The 14,399-nt window shown below is 41.4% G+C and overlaps 2 protein-coding genes across 4 annotated transcripts; one reads left to right on the forward strand and one right to left on the reverse strand.

Annotated features, from left to right (window-relative positions):
• Positions 1 to 6,320: 6,320 nt before the first annotated feature.
• Positions 6,321 to 14,382, reverse strand: LOC124222222 (ornithine aminotransferase, mitochondrial). 3 transcript variants are annotated; one of them, XM_046632978.2, is made up of 6 exons: positions 13,715 to 14,382; positions 12,850 to 13,154; positions 11,719 to 11,919; positions 11,096 to 11,321; positions 10,242 to 10,406; positions 6,321 to 6,337 (listed from the first exon to the last, which is right to left on the reverse strand). In XM_046632978.2, exons 1-5 carry the CDS (start codon positions 14,088 to 14,090, stop codon positions 10,243 to 10,245), a joined length of 1,272 nt encoding a protein of 423 aa, XP_046488934.1. In that variant the 5' UTR covers positions 14,091 to 14,382; the 3' UTR covers positions 6,321 to 6,337; position 10,242. The 3 variants fall into 3 exon arrangements, with proteins under 3 accessions (XP_046488934.1, XP_046488933.1, XP_046488931.1); XM_046632977.2 differs by lacking the exon at positions 6,321 to 6,337 and adding an exon at positions 8,673 to 8,785; XM_046632975.2 differs by lacking the exon at positions 6,321 to 6,337 and adding an exon at positions 9,344 to 9,946.
• LOC124222217 (zinc finger protein 260) lies at positions 6,953 to 9,274 on the forward strand. Its single transcript, XM_046632968.1, has 3 exons — positions 6,953 to 7,139; positions 7,229 to 7,354; positions 7,556 to 9,274. Exons 1-3 carry the CDS (start codon positions 6,987 to 6,989, stop codon positions 9,131 to 9,133), a joined length of 1,857 nt encoding a protein of 618 aa, XP_046488924.1. The 5' UTR covers positions 6,953 to 6,986; the 3' UTR covers positions 9,134 to 9,274.
• Positions 14,383 to 14,399: the final 17 nt, after the last annotated feature.

Here is a 14,399-nt window from a genome sequence, read left to right on the forward strand (position 1 = left end):
ACTGTGTTTTACGTTTTTCGGATTATAACACGACCGGAAATTCGTCGAAGGTAACCTGAACTTTGACCAGATTATACACGCAAGTTGAAAAACGTAAGCTAGATAAGGCTGTGATTATTTTCCCATATAGCCTATATTTCTCAGAAAAAGAAATAAGAAAATGAGGGTACGTTCAGGTTTTCGAAAACAGGTCTTGTCTATTATTCATCGGTCAGAGATTCGGCGATAACTATAGGTATGCAAAAATGAGGATAGGTAAATTTTTCAGTAGAATTACTCGGCCTTGCAATGTTTCAGTCTACGATCGTTGGCCCTGATATCGCTTAGGTTAATTAGGGTCTCTTGCTCATCAGAAATAAAACTGCCTATACGCATACACATACATACACCTACAACGATCGACGGAGGGGTGAAAATTTCAACGGACAAAAAACTGTGAAAGCATAAAAAAAAATGCACGCTTCTTTTTGGTAATAACTGAAGCATTAGTGTAACTTGGTCGTACAAGTCGGTCGTAAAAAATTGAATTTTTCGTCGACAGCAATTAATACGCAAACGCGATGTGCGACTGTGCGTCAAATCGGTACTTTAGCCCATTTGTCAAATCGAGCCCACGCCGGTCCCCTCAAAACAATTTAACTTTTCCTCCGAGCGCGCAGGGTAATTTTGTAACATTCGGGCATAGCCGTGGTGTGTAATTACGCGCTCAGGCCTTTACATTCTACCGTCGTTCAATTGACGCGTCGTCGTCATTTGGCGGGCGCTCGCCGCCGTTGGTCGATAGAAATAGTACGTATACAGTATACGCCTATCAACGTGACATAAGTTGTGTATACCACCTATATGTATACGCCGGAATGCGACGGCAGAGATAAGAAATTAATAAATTGGGCTTGGCGCTAAGCCTAGCGACTCGTGACACGCTTTACTCAACGGCTCCGGTAGTTGCGGTTAGGCCAGGCGCTCCAAGGCTGACCACTCGCTGATTATTACCACTGGCCGTTGCTGCGTCGTAAGATTGACAAAAAAATAATCGATTATATTGTCTCACAATCGGTATTTTTGTTTCTTACTCCCATGAACGACGCAATCCAATATCAATTTATGTGATTCAGGCATCAATTATCATCATTGTCTTACTTATTAAGTACACCTATTGATACAATAAGTGAAGGATAAATGAATATTTTTACCTGAAATTGAAAAATATTTTCAATGAAATTATAAGCTATCTGTCTACGATCAATATTTTCCGGCTTGAACCATAGATTCAAGATGGCGGCTGACGCTACTGCAGAATCTGTTCGAAATTCTGAATTTAAATTACCAATAATCCGCCCCAACGATTAGAAAAAGATGATGGTGATATAAAAAAAATGGCAATTTCAGGCGTTCTTTTGTGTACACAACGACTGCGCTAGATATCCTTCTTCGCATTTGGATCAATAATTCAATTACAGAAACAAACGGATATTGTCAGATAATTTAGATTACACACAAGCTCTTGACACTCTTTCGTCTGACGGGCCTCGTGGTGTGAGCACTTTCGTTATCATCCAAGATTAAGATGATTTATAAGATTAAATTAGGTTTCTAAGGGTTTATTTCACCAGGTTATATACCGACGTTCAGAACTTTTCTACACGCGGCTGTAACAGCCCCCAGGCTGACTATAATAAAACAGTAAACTCTGCATAATTATATAAATTATAGCGCGTTACGGTGATTAAAAACATTGTTTGTTTTTTCTTCATCTTCTCGCACGTGTTTTGTCCCCTCTTTTCTTTCCTCCTTTCTCGGCGACCTTTCATCACGACGATCAGCTGAGTGTCAAGTTCAGGTTTCAAAACTTTCGAAACCCGGGCTCCAGGCCAAAATTCTATAAGCGATACCTTATAGCCGCCATCTGATCGCGGCTTATCGTTTTCCCATTTGAATACGAGACGCGTGAAACCCCGACACGGTTGATTTTTATCCAGTTTAACTTTGGGATGAAAAGAAAATTGCACAAACTTCTCACGCGAAGCACCGCACGATATTCAATCTCGATAACAAAAACAACAGGCGGGAAGTAACGAAAATAACCCCGATGTTTCTTCTGTACATACGAATACTGATATTTCGACTTTCGATCTCTACCAATAAATCTTTATCGGCCTATGGATTCAAAAAACAAAGAATCAGTCTCGCAGATGTTATTGCAAGCTTACCGTTAAAACGCGTGCCAATCAAAATCCAATTCAAGGCAACATCCAGCGATGCCGTCCTTTCGGAATCGCTTTGAACTGTAGAATTACCCCGAAACGGCGGTCAGATCCATTTTCATTTGCATAATACGCGCCGCAACCGCATCCAGTGACAGCGGCTATTTACTCGGGCATTGACGCATGCTGGGACATAGGTCCATGTATACCTAGGTATAAAATGTGTTCCCATGAGATCGAGTCCTGCCCGCCCCCACATGTACCGATTTCGCATTACCGGCAGACGTATATGTATTTACCTATATCGCACATAGGTATAGGTACCGGCCGTTTACAAAGCCATGAATCGGCTTTATCGCTCCACATAGCGACCTAAACTCGGTTGGCCGTTCAAATGCCGGACGAACACCGTGACAATAATCTCTCAGGTCCAGTGAGTGAATTTCGACCGAATTTGCGCCAGCAGACGGAAATGGAATGCGCACGTGTCAGGGTTTTTTTTTCTGCCTCCCCGCAAGTTGAGTGCTTGCAGCTTCTTCTTCTTCTTCTTCTTCTTCCTCCTCATCTTCATTTCGGTGCAGCGTGAGAGTTCGGAAAAGCAACCGTACAGCTGAAATTGAAAAAAGTGTCGGACCGTGCACGGTTTACGTTCGTAAAGACAGAGGCGGCGGAAGCGATAACTCCGAGTCGGGAATTCATGCAGATGTAATTACATTTTATTACCTCCGCCGCGTTGTCCTCTTAAAGGCAACAGATTACAGAAATAAGGTTTCGCGTTAATTATACGCTTGGCAAAGCCCGCGGAGCACACGTTCATGGGATGTTTTAGTTGATTGAGATTTAGTACGACCGAAAGTATTCCACGTGGACGAGTATATACGAGGAGGAGTGTCGGTAAGCCCCCCGTAAAACTGGCGTCTACTGTGAAGCTCTGCCTCGTATTTATACAATCAGTATAAACCTGCCGAAAGGTATACGGTGCCGGGAGTTCCGTACCTTGGCGTTAATCAATTAACGAAAAGTAACTTATCCCTTCTTTCTCAAACTTCGAGTTCTGGTCGTTTACTTCAGTCACCGCGTTCTTGCGGGCATCGAAAGAGGTTCGCAGGAAATTTCTACACATCCTGCACAGAGCTGGACGATTTCGGAATCCCTCAAGTTTGCCCCGTAAAACAAGCACTCTTCTCTCTGTTGAAATATTGGGGAAGGAAAAATTCTACTTTACTTCTGGTGCTTAATTAGCGCGCAATTTACAAAAACGCGACGGGGAACGAAAGAACGAGTTGTCTGCAGAGCGTGCAAAATACACAACGAATGTTAACTCGACATTATTTTACAGGCTGTGTTTATCCGTCAAAGCGTTGCGAATTTTTTCCGAAAAAACTGCACGAACTTCACATTGACAGCGGATACAAGTTATTCCGTTGTACGCAATTTCGTGCAAAATTATATTACATGCGCCCGCGTTTATTGACCTGTCAAACCGCCCTGAAGCAGCTGCGGAACTTGGACGGGTCAAAATCTAGGCTTAGGAGGATTGGCCTCGATTTTGCGAAGCCCTGTAGAATCCGAATTCGCATAACCTGCCAGTTATTGTTATCGATGGATCACACCGATGTCCCTATCCTTCCTACATCCGCAGGCCACTTTGCTCCAGGGAGCGCTCGCAAGCTCGGACATATTTCGACCTCAAGGGAAAATCCGGGAAATCGCTGCCCAACTCTCGCGGTCAGGCACATCTCGAGTACTTAATCGCGGAACGAATCATCTTCAATAACGCGGAGAAACGATTTGTAACACCGATGGAATAATCCAGTGTTTAAATGCTGCGTATAAGACAGATTTAACACCATTTAACCAGAGAAGATAATTTTTGTCCAGCAATAAACTCGGTTGCTGGTACGATGCGGATTTGCACGCATATAAAAACGTGTATTTCGAATTAGCGTTAATGGAAATACACTGATAAATTGAGCGCAGCGATTTTCCATCTCGAAGATACATACATATACATATATATATAACCGTAGTTTTTATCCAACAGATACACCGACGCAACGACTTTGCGCAGGTATAAGTATACGCTCGTACAATACAAATATACACCAACGTACCTATATATCAATTATTCTGAGCGTATAGAAAATAACGCGTGCAAATGAAAGGAAAACAGTAATTCATATATAGAGGATATCGGCCGCGTGCATGCACAGCTTCGATTCCACAGCGAGCTTCGCCATTATTCAAATTGATGCAAATTTAATATTGTATACCTTGTTACAGTCCGGCGATATATTTGCTTACTCTTGCCGTGGTATAGACGGCGCTAAAAAGCGCGAAGAAAGAAGCTGCAAGCGTTGAGAATTCATCGTCGCGATTTTATACATTCTGACTTGCGATAAGCTCGCGGTAGAAATTATTAATCGACTTATTTCTATTGGCAGAAAAAGAACTCGGCCTCACCGATGTCTGGCTAAATTATTTCTCGTCTTATTTCAAACCAGACTGTACAAATCCGAGCTATCCTCGTATCAATATCCACCACGCTTAGTTCGGAATACCGAACACACTCTCTTACACGTACTGCATGCCTGCTGATATTTCATATAATCTGATATACGCGTTCGAATCTACGGTATCTTGCTCGCCTTCGATATTCCATTTGATGCACACGCGGCGTTGTCCTTGCGCAGGATAATGCCGAGTACTTAATTGCCCTACGTTGTGAAAAATTCCCCCTGAAACGTTTTTATACACTTTTCAAAGAGTTCTTTTCTTCAATGCAAATAATACGCAGCTGTTTTACCTCGTGCGGTACGATTCGACGGAGATAATATGAAAATCCATATTCCATCGGGCTACGCAAAGCCCTACAACAAAGTTTTAGCACGCATTAAATTATGAAGGTTCCACCAACTAAAGCAGCTGCTTCTTAGCGGGGACAAAATGGATATTCGGTATTCTTCTTTAGCTATTTTAGGCGGGCACTTTTTCTCTCGCGCCTCCGCACGAGAAACGATTTAATGAGACGAAAAGATACGGTTTAGGTGCTTTTTTAATTCTTGCAGAGGTATACTTAATATTAGCCAATTAGCCTAACGAGGTCACGCTTCTGACTGTACGTGATGTTTTCAAGAGTCATTTTAAACGGTAATTTGTCAGGCAGGAAACGTCACCCCTGAACCTTCGTATAAAGGAGCAACAGCTCATGTTTAGGAAACTGGGAGAATTGCCTGCATAGGAATCTTCTCCGCTGTAAGGTAATGAAACTTTGAACTCATTCAAGAATGGATTTCGGAGGAAATCCTGCTAATATCGTGTCGATTGTTTAATTCCTCCATCACCGCGGATCCCGGATTTCTCTAACAAAGTTTATCCCGCTGCCTGCAAGCAGTCGAGAAGAGATCCTCGCATTTCGCTGAGAAACTTTTAGGGAGTAATTTAAATTTGGGAACGATACGCGATAATCACTTTTTGGCCCCGGCTATTAATTTCAATTTTGCTAACGAAGAGCCGCGTATATAATATAAATACGCAATGCATATTCGTAGGTACATTCTACGTATTAAGATATTCCTACACCCTGTTATTCAGAAACCAGAATTATAAATAGAATTGAAAATTAATACACGTTAATTGTAATACGTGCTCGCATTTGATACCTTGCGCGTTAATATAATGAGAAATGGGTAGAGGATATACGATATGCGGAAAATCAGGTAAGTCGTAGTTTCGCAACAGCCGATTCTAGACGATACGGGGGTAAATTAATACAAGGAAAGTTCGTTCCGCCTAAAGATAGACAGCAACGCGTATAGAATTACAGCCGGTATGCCGCAGGAGACGAAACAATTTTGTTTTTCTTACGGTAAAATTTAACGTTCTGCTTTTACATGCAAAACGTCAGTCTTCCCTGGAAGAGGACAAGACTTTTTCTTTTCTCTTTTCTTATATTTTATTTTCACGTCATGTCCCGTAGTACATTTTCTATACGGATATCGCAAACTGTGATCGACGTACGAAACTTCTCTGTTTTTCGTGCCAGTTCTGATTGTGAGCTTTCTTTTCCCTCTTCGCCTCGGCGACTGCACGCTCGACCTTCTCTCTCTTCCTCCTCGCTCTTCACCTCCCTCCTGGGAATAAACGCGAAAATGAAATATTGGATTTTCCGCCCCACAATGGAGACACGAACACATTGCATACGCCGCGTATTATCGGAGCCTGTTTATTTATTTATCAATTGATGAATAGACGCTTTCGCTGACAGGTAATTGACGGGCCGGGTATTTCCAAAGGGATTTTTTAATTTCCTTTGCCCGCTAATTCAATTATATTCAGCCCGAAAACAAGCGTTTCAAAAAGCCTCTGTTGTAATTAGTAACTGCACGAAACGACGCACCTATTGTTTTATCCCACCTCTTGCATTAATTATCATTCAAAATTATTATCTCGCTTCAAAGCCTGCACAGGTGATATTGCGATACACGGTAAAACACGATAAATAAAATTTTACACTAACTTATTATGCGAAGCAAAATTTTATAGATATCAAATATTATCAACTAAATTCTAAATGTGCACCGTAATTCATGACGTAAAGATAAAACGCATTTTACACGCAGTTGTAAGCCTTGGTATATTACGTATTTCCAAATCATAAAAATTATCGCGCTCGCCGTACGGCGGCGCCACTTTAGACCGACCGATAGAGCAGACGAAAAAACAAAAATCGATCGCTGGGACGCGCCGGCTGAGATAAACGTCAAATTCGCACAGAGCGCGATGTTTATCGTTACGAAAGAGATAGACAGTGAAAATATAAGCAAATTATGTCGCACGTGCCTGAGAGAAGACGGAGAGAAAATGGTCTGTCTATTCGTCGGGCCGGCCGGCTCGTCCCTCGCTGCAAAACTGCGATCTCTGTCCTGCTTGGAGGTTATGATCCCATGTTTTTCTTTGCTATTTTGACAAGCCGATCAGAATAGAACCGAATTTGTAACACAATCTGTAAATCATGATTGAAGGTATGGCAGGGCGACGGTCTACCAGAGAAAATGTGCGATCGGTGCGTTACCAGGGCTGAGTCTGCGCTGCTCTATAGGGAACAATGTCGCGCTGCGGATATTGCACTTAGACAAGCCGCCGACAAGGTATCGATCAGGAAAAATTGTGGAATTTGTCCATAGTTTAATAATTATATACAGCATCCGCAAGCTGAAGGCGCAAAACTTTTACAAATCCATGTGCTATATTAGCAAATTGCGTAACGACCCAGCATTATTTAATGAAGTCGTTTCAACCTAATCTCCTTCATTTTCTTAATGTTTCTAATCCATAAATTTATGACGCAGGTGTCAGGATTAACCTCATACTCGACAGTGGCTGGCTGCAAGTTGTATCAACAGAACCAGGGTTACATACCGAACGAAACTTATCGCAAGATATTGAAATGCGTCGAATGCAGCGCAGTTTTTGTAAATTACGAAGAGTTGTGCGCGCACAATAGATTGCACGTCTCTTCGGTCCACAACACAACTCCGGTGCAGCACATGCACATAGTCGAGCCTCGGAATACATATTTCAACATGAATAATCTAAATGGTAATTTGCCTGCGGACGATGGAAACGGTGTGTCTTCTATACTGAGATCCAACTTGATGCATGTGACACCGGTCGACGACGAGGAGCCGAGTAGAGCAGCGTGCGCCTTACACTGTTCTCTTTGTAATCACACCTTCACAAACAGGACTCAATTAATCAGTCACAACTTTACTCACAGCTCCGACAACATCGATATGTCTTCTGGCGATAATACAAACATAGAAGTTAGCGAAGATTCAAACCAAATTGCACAGAACTTGAGCTACGATAGAACGGTGAATCAAACGGCTGACAATTCGATACAAAATTTATCCTTCTCCAGACAGGTTGTAGACGGTTCTAGAAAACTTGGGAATATCGATTTTTCCAGCAGTGAACCACTCGTCGATGTACAAGAGAACACAGAGCGAGTGGGGAACTCATCGATGTGCGGATCTTTTCAATGTCTTGACGCTGGAACGATTCCACTTCCTGAAAATCTCGTATTTTCTGGTAAAATATCTGAAAACGAGAAAGTGAACTCGATGCCTAAGTATAAAAAGCACAAGTGCCTTTTGTGCCCAAAGTCCTTTGCACAGAAGTCAAAATTGTTGACTCATCAGTTGTCTCACACCGGTCTGAGACCCTTCAAGTGTTCGATATGTGAAAAAGCTTACACCTCCAAGAGTAAATTGAATGCCCATGTAAGATTGCACACAAAGACGAACGTGCATGTGTGCACGATATGTAGCAAAGCATTTGCTTTTGCTTCTTATCTGGAAGATCATTTGAGGACTCACAAATTTGGTACGGAAAAGGTGAACCCTGAAAAGGCAGGACCGTTTGAGTGCAACGTCTGCAAGAAGAAGTTTCGTTTTCTCAAAAACTTCAAGGCTCACTTACGTCTTCATACGGGTGAGAATTTATTCCAGTGCGAGTATTGCGACAAGCGTTTCAGTCAAAAGTACAACTTGAAAGTACATCTGGAATCGCACAAAGATCTGAAACCACATAAGTGCGAATTTTGCGAAAAAAGCTTCAATCAACACGGTAACTTGGTGGAGCATTTGAGAATTCACAAAAAACTTAAGCCTTACAAGTGCGATTTATGTGCCAAATCTTTTTCGCAATCGAGTCACCTGAAAAATCATAAAGCATCCCACAACACTGAAAGAGATCATTCCTGCAGATTATGCGGCAAGAAATTTAAACTGTCTAGTCATCTCAAGAGGCATTTGGACCTGCACAGTGGTAGGAAATCGTTCAAGTGTGGCGAGTGCAATCAGATGTTTTCCCAAGCGTTCAGTCTAAAGAGACACTTGAAGAGACACGCCGAAACTCATATCTGAACTCCAGAAAAAGACTAGTAAATACATGCAACACGACTGTTTTACCGAATCAATCGAATACTGTGATTAATATATTATAAGCTGTGGCAATATATCTGTATATGTTTTTTTTTTTATCTTCATTATTTTTAATTGTACATAGACACGCAATTATGGAAGTTACTTATGTATTACATTTAGCATATCTGTAAAGTATCGATTGTTATTAAGTCAGTCTCTTCGGAGGTTCGGACACTTCATGCTTTTATTTTTATTAAACACGCTACCAGCACATCTTGTAATTATTGATAATTCCATAGACGTATAATTTTAATCGTTACGCACGTCGCCTTTAGTCATTTGTTTCTGAGGGATCGAAATATTAATTGAACGCTGCATTTCTTATCAAAGAGAATGTATTAATAACTATACGCGCTTCGCGTAATATTACTTGCTTCGCAAAGTCTTGTGTAAATATTAAACTCAACCAACGACGGGAATAAACATTGATTACTGATAACAGTATCGAAATATATTTTTCACTCCATTGAATTTACGACGACCAGCATCACTCGTTTATAGTATATTCTGTATGCGTGTAGTTCGACGACGTGATGTATGCGCGTGTCGCGTTATCGCCGACGACGGTGTTCGAATTTCCTTTATTTTTCCGACATAAATATCCGAAAGAGCGTGAAATAAACTGATGAAACTTTCGTCTTCGGTTGACAATCGATTTCTAGTACTCGTCGTAGGTTTGACATCGAACTTGTGTGTTTGTTATATTAAAAAGTACGATAAAAATATTGACTTCAGAATCCACCACGTATTTTCCTGATTGTTGAGAAAGAAAAAAAATATGGAAAAGTAAATATCGTAGGTACGTTATTTGCTCATTCAAGTAATTGGAAAGCGATAAAGCGAATGAAAATAAGAGAGATCGACAAAAAAAAATTACGTACACCGTATTTTTCCGATCATAATGTATAAATACAGACACAGGTTGATGATATCTCTGTTAAACAGAGTAACAATATTCCATGAAGTAAACTTATACTTGAAAAATTCCGTTGAATTGACGCAGTTGAGCCGCATACAACGTCGTACGTTTCGCTGAATAGCAACTTACCTTAATAACTGAGTAAGGTAGAGGTCAGAATGTGGATTCCTTCTCTTAATTGATCCTCAGTTATCGTCAGAGGAGGTGATATGCGAATTATTTGCCCATGCGCTGGTCTGCTCAACAATCCAGCATCTCTGAGCCTCAAGCAGACGTCCCATCCGTCGGCGATCTCTATAAATTTATGAATTAATTAGATACAATTATACAAGATTGAAAAATGTTAGATGATTGTGTCCAATACCTAAACAAAGCGCGGAAAGCAGAGGGGAATAATTAATCACATAAAAATACTATAATTAGATGATTGAAATTTCGCCCGCACGCTGTGAGATTATAAAATCGTATTCCTAGTTAATCTTAATTTTCTACCCGCGGATAAGATTGATCGACTCGGTTATTTGTGCGTACAACACACGTTAATTCTAATTCTGGTCGCGTTGGTATAGGATTGAGGGTTCGAACCCTATATCTAACACTTGGTTCTTCCGAAAGATTTAATTTCTATCAGAGAATGAATCACGATAAATTGCATTGGTTCGAGCGCGAACATCTGCCGATTAGTCAGAGGTCCGACAATTTCGAGGGTGTGCAGGGATTTCCACAGATTCACCGGCTAGGCTGCGTGATATAGGAGAAGAAAACGCGAAAATGCTTTCGCCAACTTGAAACTATATCTCGCTCGACGATGCGTGTACAGGCGGAAAAATTATAGGCTGTTATAGGTATAATAATAACGCACTACGCGTGCGGACGTGTATTTTCCGCCTCGCTGGAGAAAGAAGAAGCGCGTAAAAGTTTTTCTTTCGGAGGGGGAAGATGAAGGATGGAGGATGGAGGATGGTTTATTAAGTATGACGCACCCTTGTTGACGAGAACCCCAGCGAGAAGCCCTCGGCTTCGAATTTCTCTGGCGATGTCTTTGGGCAATTTTTCCAGCTCCACCCTCAAGATTTTCCCCAAATTCTTGGCGTTCTCAGCGAGCTTTTCTTCCTCCAGAATTTTTACCGCCTCCAGGGCAACGGCAGCGCCGTTTGGATTTCCGGCAAAAGTACTTCCGTGCGATCCGGTCTCAAGTCCAAAGACAATCTGTAAACGGTTAAATACACCGAGAAGAAAAATCGTTATTCTATCCCACAGGTAAATTGTTTCTCACTTTCCTAGTTTTTACGTAATAATAACGAGTAGCATGCCTTCACCCGCATAAATAAAAAAATCGCGTGCCAACTTTCTTTCGCTTTAACACAGGTGTAAATTCATATTCGCGAAAGTATATAAACGCAACAGTCAAATACGTATAAATATGTCAGAATCAACGCCTGTTTATGTTTTACCCCCTTTTATAATAACGGCATGCACACTGTGCTAAGGAGAAAGGAGTTTAAATCACCAAATGCGACTCCGAATTGCGAATATTAACTCCGTTAAAAAAACAAAAGAAAGAAATTTCATCAAATAGTGAAGTTAATAGAACGAAAATGAGCACCTGCTCATCGGCCAGGACACCGGATACCGGATACATTCCGCCAGACAGGGCTTTTCCCAAAATTAGAATATCCGGGCGTTGTTTCTCGTGGTCGATTGCCAGTCTGTCGCCGGTCCTTCCAAGTCCTGTTTGAACCTCGTCGGCAATCCATAGAATGTTGTATTTTGTGCAGAGCTCCCTGACACCGCGTAAATATCCTTCCTGCGGGATAATACAGAATGTGTGATCACGTGTAATTTTTCTTCAATTTAATCAGTTAAATCAAATAATTCGATTAATTTCTAATATAGATGTATAACCATCTCTTTCACCAAGACAATGTGCAGTAAACGATACGTTCGCAAGGATTTCTTTTTCACAAACAACGCAATCTGCGAGCTCTAAGGTACGGTAGACTTGTTTTTTCTTTTTTTCTTTTTTTTTTTAAATTTTTTCATAAAATTTTTCATTCTTTGAGACGGCAACGACTTTATACTGAATTTTATCACAGCCTTACGGGTGGAGAAGAAAGGGAGGTATAAGATTTTGTCGGAGTTCTTTGCGTGAATTTTTTTTGTAGGTATAACATAGAAATCAATGTTCCAATGGCGTTAAAAGTTGAGACTCGCGATACAGAACGTCGTTGATAATAAGTTTCGATTGACAGCTGTGAGATTCTCCTGCCTATACGTACACCAGACAATAAATGTAATCCCAATGGACAGAGGAGGGCAGCCGTCAAACCAATTTTCAAATCGTTTTAAAACACTCCCCGTCTACCGAGCGACCGCATGATTGATATGCAAAAGTTAGAAAAAGAGAAATACATTGTTCGAAAAATCTTCAGCTACGTTATTTTTCCCAATGATGGCGAACACCGATCCAACAACATCCCTACTGTTTATTATAACGACGAATCTGAGGAAATTCAAAACATTAACTTATACACCAGCAATGTGAAATTTCCTGAATATTAGTCAGCAAATTTTCGGAGACTTGATCAGCGATCAAAATGAGCCCATAAACGTTAGAGTCGAACCACAAACACCCGAGATTTCACTAATTTTGAACGTTCACGAATTTGTAAACTGCTTTTTCACTCTTTCAAACTTTTAATGCGAATGAAAAGGACAAAATCAATAGGCAGCTCACCGTCGGAACGATGACACCGGCCTCGCCTTGGATCGGCTCCATCATAAACGCACAGATATTCGGATCCACTTTGAATTTCGACTCGAGAGCTTTCAAGTCATCGTAAGGCATAGTGTCGAATAATGGCATGAAGGGACCGAAGTCGGTGCAGCAGTTCGGATCGGTAGACGACGAAACTGCGGCTAATGATCTGCCCCAAAAGTTACCCTTAGCGAACAGTATCGACGCCCTGTTGCTGGGTATCTTCTTCGTTCTGTAAGCCCATCGCCTTGCCAACTTCAACGCCGTGTCTCCGGTCTCGACTCCTGCATCGATACAAATTTTTTTGTTAGCAGCTTGTAAACCGCACATTTATTAAATTGGAATTACCATTGTCAAGCGTTTCACTGACAAGGAAGGTATCCCAGGTCGATATCTCCAATTTGATTTCTTTTGTAATATGTTATTGTAGACTAAACGATAAGCGGTATCTATTTTTTTTTTATCTACCATTAAACAATTTAAGGGGGTGAAACCACCCTCCAAAGTAAGGCGTGTCAAGGGATGATTTGGAAATTTTTTTGTCTGCTTCTTTTTAATAAAAGAAATTTAATTTTTCATTTCTCGTTATGAGATACCTATTCCAGTTGGATTGGTCAAAAATATTATGTTCTTGCGGTTGAAACTGCCAAAGCGCCCTTGACGTACCTTACTTTGAGGTCATGGTTTCACCCCCCTAAAAGTGTTTAATGGCAGCTTCAAAAAAATTGCGCGTCGCTTAGATTTTAGTCTACTATAACATATTACAAAAGAAATGAAATCGGAGAGATCGACCTGAGATACCTTCCTTGTGAGAGTTGCGTCGAATGTCTATTCGATTCTTCACCTGTATTCATTGGAATGAAACGGTCCCAGCCAAAAAGATTGGTCAAATACTCAGATAGGGCACCCAAGGGTTCAGTATAGTACGCCCTGGAGGTGTGAGTCAGTTTTTCAGCCTGATCACGCATCGTTTTTACGAGTCGAGGGTGGCAGTGTCCTTGACTGACGGCCGCGAAACCGGCCAAGAAGTCGAGGTACTTTTTACCCTCGACATCCCAGAGGAAGACGCCTTGTCCTCGTGTCAGAACGACCGGAAGTGGCTTGAAATGTCGACCCCCGAATCGATCCTCCCGATCGATGATCTCCTGGGCAGTCAATAAACGCTTGACTTCAGGCTTCTGAACGATGGAAGCTACTCTCTGCCTTATCGGAGTTTGCATTCTTTTTCAGCAGAAGAGGAAGGATAAAAATGATCAATCTTCCCGCGGGGGCAATTCCTTCTTTACGTAGGTATCCAACTTCGGGTGGATCAAGTTGCTGCAGAACTTTCCTCGACACTGTGACTTTAGGGGGTGAAATTCACATCCAGAAACGAGGGACGAAAATAACTTCTAAATAGCTGCGCGTAACGCGAGTTTCTGTTAATCTTTGATGAAACCGAGGCTTGACCCGTTAATTTATACCACCGAGAACATAGCTGTGTAATCTTTTGGATCATACGACTGCACCAACATCGCGGCATATTTGCA

Source organism: Neodiprion pinetum, chromosome 6, assembly GCF_021155775.2.
Source record: "Neodiprion pinetum isolate iyNeoPine1 chromosome 6, iyNeoPine1.2, whole genome shotgun sequence".
In the NCBI taxonomy this organism is placed as follows: Eukaryota; Metazoa; Arthropoda; class Insecta; order Hymenoptera; family Diprionidae; genus Neodiprion; species Neodiprion pinetum.